We start from the raw sequence: 17,682 nt of genomic DNA on the forward strand, positions 1-17,682 counted from the left end.
TCTGTCTTCAGGAAACAGGGACGTTTACATAAGAACTGCCACACCGGATCAGACCAGTGCTCCATCCAGTCCAGTATCCTACCCTCAACCATGAGCAGTGCCAGCTGCTTGTGAAAAGGATGCCATAAGGACATTATGGAATTACCTGCCCCTGGGGAAACTCCATTCGTTAGTTGGTTTCTGCCCAAAAGCATGAGGGTTCACGTTCTTTATGCATTAGATAGGATAAAAAAAGGTAACTGTGGATGTTCTCATTAGACGTTTATGATACAATGGTATTTTTCAAAGCATTTAGCATTGGCCTTACTCTGTCTCCCTTGAAGCAAATTACCATGGACTTCAAGGGGAGCGGAGTTAGGTCAATGTTAAAAGCTTCTGAAAAAATTGCACCCCTAATTTTTATTTGAAATCTGCTTGATCTCAATGATATTCTGTGGCAGGGAGCTCCACAGGCTCGTCATGTGCTGTGTTAATAAAGTATTTCCTTTTATTAGTTTTCCATTTGTTGCTTTTCAATTTCATTATATTATGAGAAAGGGTATACAGAAATGCCTGATAATCCTCTGCTCACCATTCATTATGTCATCTACTTCTATTCTGACCCATTTTGTTTAGCTCTTCTCTAAATCAAGCAGTCCTAATCTTTTCAGTTTCTGCTCATATGAAAGCCTTTCCATGCTTCTAATCATTTTCATCAGCCATCTCTCATCCACTTCTATTTCTGCGTATATTTTTATGAAAAGGTGATCAGAACTGAACACAGTATTCATGGTAAGGGAACAACATCAGTTTATGTAACAGCATTGTAATATTTTATATCGCATTCTTTACATATCATAATTCTGTGGGTTTTTTTTTTTTTTGATATATGGTGCACGTTGAGCAGATTTTTTTCATTGAGCTGTAAACAGTGATGTCCCCATCTTTTCCCTAAGTGGTTATAGTTAAACTTTACAACATTGTGTATGAGCAATTCGAGTTTTCTGTTCCAATGTGTATTAGCCTGCATTACTTAGCACTGATTTTCATCTGTCACTGTTCAACCCAGCTGCCTAGCTTTATTAGCTCCTTCTGGAGTAAAATGGACTAACCTGACTAATTTTGTGTCATCTGCAAATTTGAACCATGCTGGTCACTCCCTTTTCCAGATCGTTAATAAATACATTAAACAGCAGCTGTCTTAAGTGCAGGACCCAAGGCTACCCCACTATTAACCTTTTGCCATGATGAAAATCGACCATTTATTCCTGTTTTTTGTTTCTGAGCCAAATTCTCACTCTGACACTACTTTATGTTTCTCACCCCAAACCTCTTTTCTTACTCTCCACTTGTGAGAGATTTTGTCTAAAGGATTTTGCAAGTCCAAATATTTGCATGTTATATTACAGGTTTTGTAATTACAGTACATTTCCAAGTCTCACATAGACTTGCCAAGGTGCCACTGCCCTGGGCCAAAGTCCGTTCTCCATTACTCCTGTGAAACAGAGAGCAGAAGTTGGCCCACTGACTTCAATGAAAGCTGCATGCTTGTATCCCAGAGCAGAATATTCTCAGATAGAATGGCAATAAACACGGTATAAAGGCTATATAAAAGGTAGATATTGTTATTATCAATTATTAAAACCGAGACAGATATTAGATAAGATTCTGCCCAGTTACTGTTTGGATTTGAAAGTGATACCATTACATAGCTGTCCTTAAAAAGGAATTTGCAGGTTATAAACAAATAATCTTCTAATTTGTAAGATTAAAACAAATACACCATTACTGGTATAATACCTTTCATTTTCCTGTAGCAGCTCGCTTCCCTTCTTCCAGGAGCAAATTGCCTTAGGGGAAGCTTTTGGCTTGCACTCAAAATTTACTGTGCTGCCTATCTGAACCTGAATCAGTTTCTTCATTAGGTTCTTGGAGAAATCTGGAGCAGAAGCTAAAACAGAGGGAATGTTAACAGTGAAATAAAACTGGTTGACATTATATTAATGATACCACTATTGAGCATTTATATGGCACTTCTCAGCTTCTAAGTGTATTTACAAACATCAATTAAGCAGTTAATTCAAACAGTACTCCTGTATTATTTCTCCTTTTTACAACTTGAGGTACTGGGACACAAAAGTTAAGGCCTTGATCCTGCAAAGCACTTAAGCACATGCTGAGGTTTAAGCATGGGTTTAAGGTCCCACTGACTTAACTGGGACTTAAACATATGGTTAAGTCCTACTGAAGTTGGTCATGTTTAAGAACATGCATAACTTTAAGTATATGCTCAAGAGCTTTGATGAATCTGGGCTGAAGGGATTTTCCCAAGATCACTTGGACTCAACACCAGGACCTGTATTAGAACTCAAAGAATTTCCTGACTCCTCGTCTTGTGTCAGATCACTAGTCTGGGCCTCAGGATTATGAAACTGCTTGGACTGTAGAAGTATATTCCATATTAATTAACAGTTCAATAAATGGGCATGACATAGAACAATGCTAATCACTGAACTTTAAATGGAAATCCAATTTTTAGGAAGCTGAGGCTGGGTTCAGTGATTGACTCTGAACCTTATCATTGGAAGGGAACTAGTTTGTTTTCAGAAAACATACCTTTTTACATAGGCCTCATTCCAATTAATTTTCCAAATCACTCTCCCTCGCCTTAAAAGTAAAAAGCATGAAAGCATTTGAATTCCCCATGACACTTTGCAAGTTCAATGTTTCATTCTAGTAAGTGACTGTCATTTGTTTTTAAAATGAGCACAGATCACCTGAACCATAAAATGACAGACCCTTATCCCGACGATCAAGGAAAGTAGCACATACAACCAGCTTATTGCTTTGAAATGACATTTATCTCCTGGAAATAGTGGAGTCCGGATGCAGAAGGTCAGCGTTACTGACTAATGTGCTGAGCCAACGTGGCTTCCAGATCATGTGATTAGTTTTAATCTTTGGGCTTGCATCCAAGACTTTGTCTCTGCTCTCCCCCTAATTAATAATTTATCTCCGTCTCCTCGGTTTAAAGCAGTGAATGACTGGGCTGTAAATATGGTGGCTATTTCCAGCAAATCCTTTAGAACCAGGTGAGTAAACTCCTCAGCACTGTGGATAAGAAGTTATCTGCTGTAATAAAAATGTTTATTTTGTTGAATGCATCTGAGTGAGTTAAAAATTTGAGATCATGTGCATGTTACTAGCTGCAGCAGTAATGGCAAAAAGTTATTTTTCTGTGCCTTCCCCCTGCCCCGTAGAAAGAAAAATTAATCTTACCAACAACCCTGAGCTCTGCACTGGAATATATCACTCCATGTTTGTTTTCAGCTATGCACTGGTATATGCCAGAATCTGTCAGATTTAGGTTTGTTATTATAAGTGTACCACCTTCAGTTTGGATCCTCCCCTGGATATTAAGAAAAAAACTTTTAATGTACATTACGTTTTACAGGAAATAAATAAAAGGGGTGGAATTCATCGATGTGCAGAGAGTTTGCGTAAGTCCCATTACGAGGTCCAAAGAGGGATTTATGTAGGGCACAGGGGTGAACTCCATACTTTGGGAATGACGTAATGATGGTTTTAATGAGACAAATAGAGCTTTATGGTGCCATCTAAGGAGAAAAAGGCCTGAATCAGACACCAAATCTTCCCCACACTAAGGAAATCCAGTTATGGATCTTAACTTTGTCACTTGTGATTATGACTAGCAAAGTGCCTTACTGCCAACGGCAAGTACTCAGAAATTATGAGTTAGGCCTCCCAAATCATGGGGTTTTTGCAGTATAACACATTCCCCTCCTAGTGGTGCAAATACTGTATGATTATTTTCTAGCAGTTAAGGTATAAATATACCATAAGTCATTTTTGAGGCTTCTCTGGACTGTTGGGTTGCCAGGCGTCCGGTTTTCGACCAGAAAGTCCAGTCAAAAAGGGAACCTGGCAGTGTCCTTTCAGTTTCAGACACTGAAAGTCCAGTTACCCACAGTAACTGGCCTCCGACACTGGGGGACAGGAAGAGCCACAGCTGCTGCTGGAGCCTGGAGGAGCACTCAGCAATGGCTCCGGTGGAGAGAGGTACTGTGGCTTCTCTGTCCCGCCCCACTCACCCCTCCACCCCCAGAGCGTGGCTCCCCCTCCCCCACCCTGCCCCCGTCTCCTGCCCCACCCCCAGAGCGTGGCTCCCCCGCCCTACCTCCCCACCCCAGAGCATGGCTCTCCCTCCCGCACCCTGCCCCAGTCACCCCTCCACCCCTAGAGCCCTGCTCAGCTGGCAGAGGGAGGGTGGTGGAGAGAGAAGCAAGCAGTGGGTGGGGGGGAAAGAGGAGCGGGGGGCAGGGCCTCGAGTAAAAGAGGTGGAATAAGGAGTGGGGCCTTGGGGAAAGGCAGAGCCAGGGGTGGGGGAGGTTCCGGTGCTCTGTGTCCGGTTTTCATAAATTAGAAAGTTGGCCACCCTACCGGCCTGGTTAATTCCACGGACTTCAATGAACTCTTAGCAGTTAATACGTAGGGATCTTAATTTCATATGACTTTACTTAAAAAAAGTCAAACAAACAAAGAAAAAAACCTACTTTACCTCTAATGCTAGAGTGTTTCCATTCTTTGTCCATCTGTAGGATGGTTTGGGCTTCCCATTTGCCCTACATTCCCAGTATAAACTGTCCTCCACTGCAGCTTCAATATCTTTTATAATCTGGACCCAGTGAGGTTTTGCTACATAAGAAATACAAAACAAGAAAGCCCAAACAAACTGCAAATTACTGTTCAATTATCTAACAAAAGGGTTAATTTAGAAAGTGGATTAGGCTCCTAGGTGGATCAGCTGGTGCCCAAAGATTCTCTATGGTCTGACCTGGGTTGCTTACTGAAAGAAATATGACTCAATGTCTTTTTTAAATTAATTTGATTAAAGCTGATAAGCAAACAAAAAATAAAATTAAGAAAATGCATCACTAAGGCTAAATATATCACTAAGTACTAAAATATTACTACACTAATTAAGTGTTAAACAATACAGTAAGAAATTGAGGTCAAAATAAGTGTAAATAGACAAATTAGCACCAATATTGGAATTCAATAATCAGTTTAGTTAAATCATTAAATTAATACACACTTAAACCAGGAAATCTAAAGAGGTGGCTGTCCGTTTATTTCTAAACTCCAAGTGATGGCTTTTTCCTATGGCAGTGTACTCAAAACACAACTGGGTGAATATTTTAATACAGAAACCAAATTATTGTTTACATGTAAATCACAACATCAAAAGCCAATTTAAACTTTCTTCTCAGATTTCACTATTATGTATGAGGAATAATCCATTTCCTCCTAATACAAATGCAGACTTTAATCAAACTTTCTAATAAGCAAAAGTTTCACAGCTCTCACTTAACATTATATTGCTGACAATTTAATTTCTCTGGATGCTTTTATAGAACTAGGAACACATACATTCAATGATTTTCAGGCAAAATTTTAGGGCTACTTAAATGTAGATTATCCTTTCCCCATGTGGTCTTTATGGATGGTTACACATACATTCATGCACATAACCACATACTCACACTCTAAAATAATAAAAAGCTAGGACGTCTCTCAATTAATAAAAACAAACGACAAAAACAGAAAATGGATTAAACAAGATACGTAAGATACAAAGGGCTCTGAACTCTCCAGTTCTCATAGTCGTGGGAGCTGCAACTGCAGTCAAGCATCAGACAGTGACATTGCTGTCACAATACTATATGCTTGCAAGCTTCTTTAGATACAGGTAGACAAGTCATGGCTACATAGCCTGTTGACATCATGACTTTTTTTCTCATAGTTGATCAGTCTCAGAGTACGGAAACATTTAGCTTCCTGAACTGGCTTGCTGACCCAAAATGCAAGGCCTTCCACCTTTACCTTCATCTTTATGGTTGATAATGCTAGCTTGCTTCACCTTACAGCACCTCATTTGGGGCTCTCAGGCAGGCATTGTGACCTGGATACAGACAGCATGGTCCAACTATACTGTAGTGAACAAGCTTTGGACTGAATATCAGTTTGGAAAGTCTTGCATAGACCAAGTAGTCTCCTTAAAATATCCATTGTTGCAACCATATGCAATGCAAACCCCCAAAATAACAAGAACTGGAAAAACACAAGGCATAAAAATGGCCACACTGGGTCAGAGCAGAGGTCCATCTACCCCACTATCCTGTCTTCCGACAGTGGCCAATGCCAGGTGCCCCAGAGTGAAGGAACAGAGCAAGTAATCATCAAGTGATCCATCCCCTGTCGCCCATTCCCAGCTTCTGGCAAACAGAGGCTAGGAACACCATCCTTGTCCATCCTGGCTAATAGGCATTGATGGACCTATCCTCCATGAGCTTATCTAGTTCTTTTTTTAAACCTGTTATAGTCTTGGCCTTCACAACATCCTCTGGCAAGGAGTTCCACAGGTTGACTGTGTGTTGTGAGAAGAAGTACTTCCTTCTGTTTGTTTTAAATCTGCTGCCTATTAAAGGCAAGTTGTGAGGAAACTGCCCTACCCTAATGCCCTGGGGAAAACCGCCGTGGGTGACAAATGGCACGCCATCCAGAAGGTGGCCTGAAGAAGGACCGTAAAAATAACCAATTAGCTCACAAAAGAAAGGAACCATTCACACTGTGTCCTCTTAAGCATTTCTTGAAATAAATTTAGATATATGACAGCTGTCACCCCTTTCCTTTGTAAACAAGGGGAACTGCCAGTTACAAGCTAACTGGGTAAAAGGTAATAATTACCTGGCCCTTTAGTAGCTCTCCACTGAAAAGCAGAAAGTTACTTGTCAGGTTATTATTATGAATTCCATTTGAAACAGAAATAAGTAAAGTTTGTATTAAGTCTGAATTCTCATATATGCTATTTCTCTCACAACAGACAAACCCTGGACTTTGCATTTGCAAAAACCAGATGTAGGGTTGTGTAATACTTAGCTAAAATAAGACTGCCAGGGCTCAAACCAATAACTTTCTTGATTTTATGGATTTTCTGCAATTGTTATTTTCTTCTGAAAAAAGAAGGTTGTCTGGAATTTGATTCTCCTTCTTATAATGTTCTGCCAGAACCTAAGTTTACAGAATTGGTACCTTATGTACTTGTCCAGTTTAGCTTTGATTGGGAAGGGGATAAGTAATTTACCATTGGAAGATGGCTATCAGTGATAAATGAAAAGTACTTTCATTTTTAACTTCTTAATGTACTCAATCTTACTGGGTGAAAGCTGCATTTTAAAAAGTGAAGTACCTCACACCTTCTTCTGAGCATTTTACATAGAAAATATGAACAGAGTCACTATTAACTTGTTGACCCAGACCCCTAGAGAACCCAGCATTACTGCATTCTGCAGTATAAAATAATGATGGGTGAATATGAAAAGGTTCAGATAAACATCCGCACCAGAAATGTTATGAAAAGAGCATTGCTCAAGATAGACACATCTTTCCACATTCAGACAATGCCAGGTTGTGGGGAAACGAAGAATAACAGTTCCTGGAAATGTTTTGACTGTTGGAAAAAGATTTGGGTAAAGTTTTTGAAAATGCTGAATGACCTAGAAGCTTAAGACCCTTTTTCAAGAATGATTTGGGACCCCAAATCAGCACCTCACCAACATTAATCTTCACAACTCCTTGGCAAGGTAGGGAAATATCCACATTTTATAGATGGGGTTCTGAGTACAGCTGGCTGGAAAATGGAAATCTATTCCTATGAAATAGTTCAAGCTTTTGAAAAAAATCTTAAACGGAGATGAAACATCAACAATTGCAAAATTTTTCATAGGATGGGTTTTCTAAAATAATTCTCTTTTGGGAGAAACAAAATGGGATGTTTTGGTCTCCCGGCTGCCTTCTGCCTCTCTGTCCCCAGAGCTGGGGGAAGACCGAGAGGTCAGAGTTAGGATGCTCAGCCTCAGCAGCCTTCTGGGAAAGATTTTGTCAGTTTCATTTGTAGAAAAATAAAAGTGACACAAGCCTCCCAGGTGGGAAGCCATCATTTGGATTTTCCCAATAGAAACATCAAAATTTTTAGTAAAAAATGAAATGTTCTCACAAAAAAAAATTCAGTTTTGCAAAAAGGGCACTTTGGGTTGGAAAAATTTCCACTCGCTCTAGTACTGTGGCAGAAAGGGCCTAATGAATTCCTGTTGAGATGGTGACTACAATGGAGTTACACCAGGGATGAATTCAGCTCTGAGAAACTAATGACTTGCCTTTGGTCACATAGGCAGCCTACAGGGCAGCTGAGAACTGAAACCAGATCTTCTGATTCTCAGGCCAGTGTCTTAGCCACAGGACTGGTAGTCTGCCATTTGGATGAAGATTTGGGTTGGTGTTCTTTTTATACAAAGCAGTTCACCCGTTTCTGTAATGTAATATACCTCCAGGTCTATATTTCTCAAAAGATGTTGTTTTGACAGTGTATTACATTGGACTCATTACAATAATTAATTAAAATAATACAGTATAATGTTATGCTAACAGGTGCTAATATCATACCTGTTACAGGTCACTGATGTATAAGTACATGGGATGAAACTCTCATGTAAAGAGTTAAAATTAACCACGCAGTACACATCTGGCAGTTAAGGGGATTATGTAGTTTAAACCACTCTCTTCTGTCTCATCCTCTGTGAAATCTTTCTGAGGTTCATTTGTTTTGCAGACTAGCTGTGTAAATAAGTGTTAATGACCAGACCATCTTTTAGGACTATGTGATGCTAGGTGAGCAACCTTGAAGAAAGGAGTTTCCCAGGTGAAAATCCCAAGGGCTGAGGCAGGAACAGTGAATGGGGCTTTTAAGCAATGAGATTCCAGGGGAGTCCAAGGGAGAACTGCTACTGGGAACAGAGAAACTGTAGGTCTTGTTTATGCCCTATCTCAGCAGATACCGTTCTACTGAAAAACCTCTTGTAGCCTAAGGAATGCACTTTCAACTGTCCTCTTTATTGAGGCATTCCTCAAATATAACACAGGTTCATCTCTGCTTCACACAAACTTATTATCTTCCTATCATCACATTTATATACATCACAAAAGCTAAATTATTAAACTGAAGTTACAAAAAGAGCCATTTATGCTAAAGCTTCTTGCACTATGAAAGCCTGAGCATAGATGTCTGCATGGTTCTTGCACTTTGCATACCTAAATATTTATGTAAAACAGGCAACAGTACTTGTATTATCGATGGATCCATACATGTGCAATATTTCACATCTGCTATATACCCTCATTTGAAAGCATTCCTACAAAGTAGGTGTAAAGTAGCCAAGTTCTTTGATGCTTATAGCTATAAAATTAATCATTTTCTGAATTCCCGAGAAAGGGAAAGTTCTGTCTTGTCTGTAAATTTTCATTCTAGGACACTCCACATCAGTTTTCACTGCAGCTTGTTGTCTGTCTCCACAGCTATTGGGAGCAAACCAGACCTTTACTCTGAGCCTGGGCTCAGGATGACCCCGCAAGGAAGAACTCTTTAGAACAATAGATTCCAAAGCTGAACAATACTAACTATAAGTTCAAAGGCACTATTCAACTCACACCATTTGCAGCAGAGCCTTAACATGAAATTTAAGGAACACCCTCTTTTCTTTAAAACTACTTAACAAGTGAGCAATAGCAATGGGAAAAAAAGGACATAATGCAATCCTCTGAGGGAGGGTCAGACTGACATAGAGGGTCCTAGAATAAAAACTCGCAGGTAAGACAGAATTTTCCCTTTCTGAGTCCCCTCCATGCCAGACACTCTACACAGTAGGATACAGAAAACAGCATATCATTTCTAGACAGGGCGAAGGATTCAGTTTAACCATGTAAGAATGTAAGGGTTACTAGGGTACCCTTTTCCACAATACCCTTCCACGAAATGGTGCATTAGCAGGTGTGAGGGTGTGAACTCCATAAGGTTTGAGAAAGTGTGGATGTAAGACCATGGTAATAGTAGTCTTACGTACTTCCTCATAGGATGAATATGATCTCTCCATCCCCACCCCCCCACCCCCCAAAAACATTTTTTTTTAATAGTGTCTGGTAATGAGAGGAGTTAAACCAGAAGATTTGAGTACCTCAGCTACATACATCTTTACTCTCCTCTAGGCTCTGTTTGCATTAACTTATGCATTTTACTTGTTTAGGATATTCAGATTCCTCCAGAAGGACAACAAACACCACTTCCTATTATAGGAGAAAGATTGTGGTGACCTTGGGGATGGAGGCCTGGTTAGTTCACAAAACTACCACGTTTGATAGACCATGGTTTCACTGAGGTTTCACTGAGAGCAAACCAAGCTCTGAAACCCCCTGGGACAAGGAAGCGGTGAGTAGACAACACCTTTTCAGTGAGACAAGTAAGAGACCTATCACTGTGAAGCTGAAAGTGGGTTTTATTAGGATTTGTAGTACACAGATCAAGATCATGATAGCAATCTGCATTTTGTCAGAGTTGTGGTCCTCAGGAATTTGTTATGTGACAGTGATGAAAGACTCTTTTGGGTATCTTACAGTGCAATGTACCTGCAGTCTGACTTGTCTTTCCAAGAAATGTTGGCTTTGAGCCCCATCATCAGTTGGCTTATCCCGATGTGTGCCCCTTGTTACATCAAGTGATAAATTGATATCATTTGTGAATTTCCCCTGAAATACTAACAGGCTGTGTATCACGTTCTCAAATGCATGATGGTAGTTCAAACCTTCCTCTTAGCTTCCCAGATGATGGGTAAGGCAGTGCTAGATTTTGGTTTGGGACAGGGATAAGTCCCTGTTGCACTGTTATGTGCGAGTGTGTATTGGGAGTCTGAGAAGCAGTTCCAGATATATTTAAATCAGGACTGAGAACCAAGACCTTCTGAGGGTTAACAAGAAGGTGAATAAAATCACTTTGGCCTGTTCCTTCACAATATTCTTTACTCTCAGTGGCTGACAGGGGAAAAAGGCAGAAAGGAGGCCTTTTAGCCCACTTCTGAGATAACAGAACCACTCTTTTCCTCATGCAATACCTCTTTTGGTTTTCTACCTGGATTTGAATGCAAATAGATTCATAAATAGGCTTCCCTTCTGGCCCACGATGTGCCAAAAGGCTAAACGGGACACTGTACAGCCTCAGTTCAAAGTGCATTTTGCTGAGCCAGCTGACTGTGAGTTTCCTTTTTAGTGCAGAACCCTGAGGAATCAGGTAATACCTTCTTCCATTTCTCTTCTAAAATAAAGTTTTTCTTAGCTGATAACTCAGATGGGGAATTTTGCGAGGGCTTTAATTGGCCCATCCATTTGTTTGCTCACACTTGCTCCCAAAGGCTTTCAGTGTTGGCTGCTGGGCCATGTGTGACATGATGAGAAGTTTGTCATCTGAATGGAGGTATGAAAGGGCATTTGAGAATACCTGTATACCAGTTATAACACTACAAGGGAAGTATTCTATATTGAAAATGCTTCTTGTTGTAGCAAAAGCTGAAGTATCTCTGGCTGACTCTCCCTGATCATATCTTCAATAGATCTCCAAGAAGTTTATTTCCACTTTCTGAAATTTTGGGAAGATAATGTAATGATGGATTTCCACCTGGAATATTGATCTTGTTAGGAGATCTGAGATCTAAAATGGACTACATCACTTTGTTTTCTCTTTGGTACCACAAAATCTTGTGACCTTACCAAAATATCTGTCTCTCTGCAGAACTGGTTCTATCTTCCATTATGCAGGAGAAACTATTGGTCCCTACAGCTTTTGATGCTATGAAGGACTTGTTGATAGTGCTGTTTTATTTTAATTAAAAATTCTGGGAATGGATAAACTTGCCCCCCAGGACAATCAATGAGTTCTATTTTATATCCTCCCCTGATTATGTCAAACATCCATTTTCTGCAGTAGTTCACACCCAGATGAGGGCACACCATGAAACTCCACACATAAACAGGGAAATCTGCCCAGACTTGGAAAAATCAAGAGGAGCTTTTGGAGTCGGATGGTTTTCAGACAATCTCATCCTTGGTCTTTCAACTCTCAAGACAGCAATGGCCTCCTCCTAATGTGTAATGCCCCTGCTGGAACCTCGAGAAGCAGTAGCTTCATAGGGAACATTTCCCAAGATAAGGTAATTTGAAGATTCTCCTCCTGGACAAAGGGAGGAACTTATTCCTCTTGTCTAAAACCTCATGAAAACTCTGTGACAAAGGGAGCCATGGAGCCAACGCAGAGAATGGTAGGGAGTTCCTCCTGAGGGGGATCTTAAGACCAGGCTCTGAGCAAAGATTTGGTCTGTTCCCAGTTGCATAGAGATGGGGAACTCCCTACAGGGAAGACATGGAGGGAACTGGGGTGAAAAACTCAACTGTACTGGCCTGTGTTTTCTGCTGACCCAGTAGTCAGGCAATACGTTAGTAGAAAAATTAGTTACAACAGTTGAACCAAAATTACCACCTTATGACATTCGGCAAAATGGAAAATTTCTTCTCTGCTTTTCTAGATAACAGTGCAATATTTTTCCCAATCTCAGGCTCTGACTCTCAAGCTACTTTACCACCATGTCTATGGAAGTGATGAGCTTATTTGTATATACAAAACTAAATGACTAAGCATTAATTTGCCTCTTTTTTTTTTTTGGCAAAATAAGTGAGTTTTTGGGGTTACCACCTGGAGGTGCCCCATCCTCTGTAACCAAAAGCACACCGCAAAAAACCCCCATAAACTGCCTTCAATACCTCCAGCAATCAGACTTATCTTTTGTAATTTTTAATAACTGGGGAAATTGTTAGTACATAAAAAGATTAACAATCTGTGTCAGTAGCAAAGCAATTAAATCATTAGATACCATTGATGATTAAGTTTCAAGTTGATCAAGCTCAGCAACTCATCAATGTTAATTTGTTTATTTTTAGTTTTGTAATTAATGTTGTGAAGAAATCTCTGTGAACAAGACAGATTGAGGTTATCTGACAAAAGCGCTACTATTTTAGAGTGTATATAATTCGATTGCTCTGGCAATGCTCTATTTTCAAAGATACTGCAATCTCAATGTAGCTTTACCATTACATTACTGCAGACCCAGATCACCAGCAGCTTACACACCAACAATTTATAAGGGGGTTGACTGTCTCTTGGTCTATACACCTGCATAAGGGTGTAAATCCTCCTTTCACCTTACGCTTGCCAGACCTTGGGTCCAGGTGAGCAGAAATAGGGAGGCTGCTGTTCACCCATTGCTCTCCTAAGCGAGTGGCCAGGGAATGGACAGAGCCTTGGTTTTGCTGCGAACGTGCTGGCCAGCACAATAGTAATGTATTGCTATTATAGACCAGCAGAAAAATGCCGAACCTAAGGAGCAAGAAAGGAAAAGGGAGGGAATTGTGCCCCTCCATTAAGCTCTTTGCCTCAATAATAGTTGCATCAGTTGAGTTCCACTGGCTCATTTTGTGTTTAAAATGCATTTCCTTTGATCATTTTAAAATGTGTTGGCTACTAATTTTATTTTGTGACTTTTTTTGCATGACGAGATAGGGTAAAGAGGAATTCACAGATATCTATACTTATTTTAGGTACTTTTATCTTGTCACCTCTTATTTATCTCTAATCTACATAAAAGTAATCTTTTTCACCTCTCCTCATTTGGAAGCGTCTCCATGCCTCCAAACATCTTAACTGATGTTTTATAGGATGGGGGTGATCGTAACGGAGCACAACACTGAAGGTGCGGGGACTCTATCTATGTCATGATGATATAATAAATTAGAGCAGTATCTGACCTAAGTTTTCAATTTTTAAAAGACAAGGACTGTAGTGTGGAGAAATCAGGTATTAAACATGTTAGAACTATGGAAAGAAAAATAAGTTGTTAACTTGATGCTGGATCATCCCCGAATAAACTCCTTCAGGAAAGAAATAATTAAGAGGATTAATATGATCTTAGTGACATTACAAAAGAGTCAAGAATATTTGTTTTAGATATCTATTTTAATTAGCAACTTCAGAAAAGTGTTGAAAGTAGTGATTAAGAACCCGGTGCTGAATTAGAATAACACCACCTGCTCCATTATTTATACAGTGCCACTGGTGTGCATGGCATTTGTAATAAGCACAAGGAAATATGCTCACCCCTCCAATATAGTATTTACAGATAAAACAGGCCCAGACTCAGAAAAACACTTAGAATATACTTAACTTTAAGCCCCAGTCCAACCTTATTCAGCAAAGTACTTAAGCACATGATTAACTTCAAGCATGTCCCTAAATCTGATTGGTCAATAAGAATTAAGCACATGCTTAAAGTCAAACACAAGACTAAGTGCTTTGTGGAATGAGGGTCATAATTAGTAAAAACATCAAACTTTTTGATGAGAAAAGAGGGCAGGTTAATGTGGTGACTGTGTGAGAGGAGGATATACCCCGCCCCGTGAATCATATTAGATTCTTCATTCGTTATGTGCATATTTCACCACATATGTGTAACAGAAGCATCTCAGACTCATAAAACCTTTAAACACCAGCCAACCTGCACTAGTATCACCACCATGCATTATAATGTATCTTACCAGAATTGGTGCTTTCTAGCAGATGATTGATCTTTTCTGAATCCTTAATATATTGCACTAGTTTTAACTAAATTTCTCACCCTGTGCTTCTCAGACTAACTTCTTCAGGAACTCCAAATAACTGACACAGGAGTTTACTGGATGATTAAACTGCATATACTTTAAGCTTACATTTCTTTACCAGAAAGATTTCTGAGCTGTGATATCACAGTCTGTGACAAGTAAATATCAGAGTCACATGAAGGTAGCATCTTCAGTTACAGAACAGTGTTAATCTACAAACAATCCCCCAGCTGCCAAAAGAAAAAAGTTATATAAATACACTTTCCTTAATATAGACTGGTTGGTTTGCTACTTATGTCAACAGAGCAAGTATCAAAGTAGAAAGACCAGGTAAGACTCTTTGATTTTGTGGTATGGATTTCACTAAGCAGAACAAATGAATCAACTTGTACAACTTTTGTACCTTTATAATATGTATAGTTGTTGTTTTTGTCTTAACCATCAGTAATAGGGATGAACCTATCCCCAACACTGTAGCTTATTTATTAAATAAATCTGCTTATTTATTTAAATGGAAGTATGGCTTCCACATGTAGTCTGCAAAACTATTATGGCCACTGGAAAGCTTTGACCTATGCATCAATGAGAGTATCAAAAAAAATTAGAGTTTTAGGTAACTAACTATTCTGTTGCAACAGACAATTTATTCAATGTAGTTCCTCCCATACCACTTCCAGGAGTACTCCTGAACATGGACTTTTCTTAGCAGGAGAAAGCCCTCATTTCCTATTTTTGAAGCTTTAAAGACTGTTTCTCTTGGAATAAAGCCTGTTTAAGCAAAAAACTTCAGAACGGGATGTGGGGATTCTCTCCTTCTCAGGTAGCAATTAGATGGCACCTGATTTTTAACTGCAGGAATTCTATGGTACTGTATTAAATCACGTATCCATAGTCTGTCCTACGTAAATTGCACTCTTATTTTGTGACGAGGAAAGCTTCCTACCATAATAGGTGAGACGTCCTCTTGCAATGTTTTTCCCTCTTGAGTTTTCAGTAATGCACTCATAGAGGCCTGCATCCTCCTGCTGGAAATTTGGAATTTCAATCATGCCACTGGATTTCCTCAACTTTACTTTACTTGGAAATGGCAGGCCATCAGTTCTTCTCCAGTTTATCTGAGGCACTGGGCTAAAAAGAAAGTTATGGGATTAGTTACTTTTAAAAAGTTTGCTTAAACACACTCATTTGGCAACATTATATACATACTATGAAATTAAAATAACCTCAAAACTGACTAAAGAAAAAAGGTTTGTAGTCAATTTTTATCTAATATACCACATATATTAGAGATGGTGGAATACTGAAGAAACTGATTTGCAAATCTATGCATTGTGTTTGGTTCACTATTATTTGTGTTGGCAAATTGTCCATTATTCACAATAATTTGGATGGCTGTTCAGTGTTTGTAAAACTTTCTACAAATCCCAGTACTTTCATTCCAGAAATACTTTAGAATAGGATTTTCAAAAAATCGTAGAGTTGGTTTCCCACTGAAGTCAAAGGCAGTTTTATGATTGACTTCCATGGGAAGAGAGATAGGACAAGGCTCAGCACTTTTGAAATTTGCATTCTTCAATTGCTGTTCATTAATTCTCTGATTTTAAAAGTTTCAGTCACCTATTCAATAAGCACAAGCAGTATTATGTGATTTAGGTTGCCAATCTCACACCCTAATTAATGAATACTTGGCAAAGCTCTCATCAAATTACCCACAGAATAATTGGCAAATACATTTGCATAAATTAAGACTCGTTCTCAAACCATTTGTGAAGAGCAGAAGGGATTAAGTTTGGATAAGAGGAAAGAACTATGATGACGTGCTAAGAAACTGTTTTTATGGATATTTACGAAGTCAAAGAAAAGAAGTATTATGACAGCATCAGTTAACAGTACAATGAGAATTCTATGTATGTGTGTTGGCATGCCACGGATGGTTTGAATAAATTTAATATAACATCATATTGATTTTATTCAAGGTAACTTGAAGTCATATTTAAATTGCTATGTTGCCTAAATACATGTTTTTAAGTATAATAAAGTATATAAGAACTTACTTTCCTAGGGCAAAACATTCCAGTTTCACTGTTGAACCTTTAGCTGCAGGAAGTGTCTCAGGAAACTGAACTTCTATTTTGGGTTCATATTCACCCATAACACCTGTTAATTACGAGAAGGACAAAAGATCAGTAGTTTTTATTTGTATAGCTCTGCCTTTTTCTTTAGCATTACAGCAAGTTAGGTTCAAACTATCCATCTCTTCTGATCAAATGCACACTGTTTTAAAAAAAAATGCGTGGGCCTCAGGATTTTCTTCCCATGAGACAAATAATTTTAAGTGTACAGTAGAGTAGTTCACAGTCAGCACGAATCTTTTGATTAGAAACTACTATTCTTGATATGCATGGAAGATTACTCTACATATGACAAAAATGCATGGTCCAGATACTATGTGTATGTAGATAGCAGTTTTAATCAATATACAGTTTCAGATTGAAGTCATACCATCTGTGCGCAGCACTAGAGGGGTTGGTGAACTGAGAACTCTGGTGTTTGTTACAGTGCTGGTCCCAACACAGGTGTAATTTCCTACATCTGATGGCTCCACTTTAGCTATGTAGAGATGCCCAGTCTCTTGAGACACAAATCGGCGACTGTCCTCTTGTACAAACGATGGATATTTATTGAAGATCCAAGCAAATGACAGTTCTAATTTGTGTTGAAAAAAAAAAGAAATATGAATGTAATACACACAGTCTGCCTGATAGCACAAGAAGTGGGCTTCATACTGGCAGGTACAATATTCTCGCAAATACTGGTATCTGGGTGTAGTTAGTTATGCCTCAATCAGGAGGGACTGGCCATTTTACCTGGGAAAACTTATATAGAAATACACCAGTATTTCCCTACCCCATCACCTTCCACAGCTCCCAAACAGTCACAGGCAGGAAACCTTATATCCACTGCTTCAAATATGTGGTGTGGTATCCTACTTTACACTGTAGTGACGATGATATGGAGTCAGTACTTTAACTAGTGGCCCACACAATATTTCTTCCTTAGCTGTTGATGAATTCTGAATACCAGGGGTACACACGC

The 17,682-nt window shown here is 39.2% G+C and overlaps 1 protein-coding gene across 4 annotated transcripts in view; it reads right to left on the reverse strand.

Annotated features, from left to right (window-relative positions):
- CNTN3 (contactin 3) overlaps positions 1-17,682 on the reverse strand; it is a 251,633-nt gene that overhangs the window by 59,539 nt on the left and 174,412 nt on the right. For all 4 annotated transcript variants that reach the window (XM_074957507.1, XM_074957506.1, XM_074957505.1 and 1 more), the window contains 6 exons: positions 17,089-17,292; positions 16,641-16,743; positions 15,530-15,714; positions 4,559-4,695; positions 3,259-3,388; positions 1,780-1,930 (listed from right to left, as the gene is read on the reverse strand). In XM_074957507.1, coding sequence (XP_074813608.1) covers positions 1,780-1,930; positions 3,259-3,388; positions 4,559-4,695; positions 15,530-15,714; positions 16,641-16,743; positions 17,089-17,292 — 910 coding nt within the window. The remainder of the gene's footprint in view (positions 1-1,779; positions 1,931-3,258; positions 3,389-4,558; positions 4,696-15,529; positions 15,715-16,640; positions 16,744-17,088; positions 17,293-17,682) is intronic.

Source organism: Natator depressus, chromosome 7 (assembly GCF_965152275.1).
Source record: "Natator depressus isolate rNatDep1 chromosome 7, rNatDep2.hap1, whole genome shotgun sequence".
NCBI lineage: Eukaryota > Metazoa > Chordata > Testudines > Cheloniidae > Natator > Natator depressus.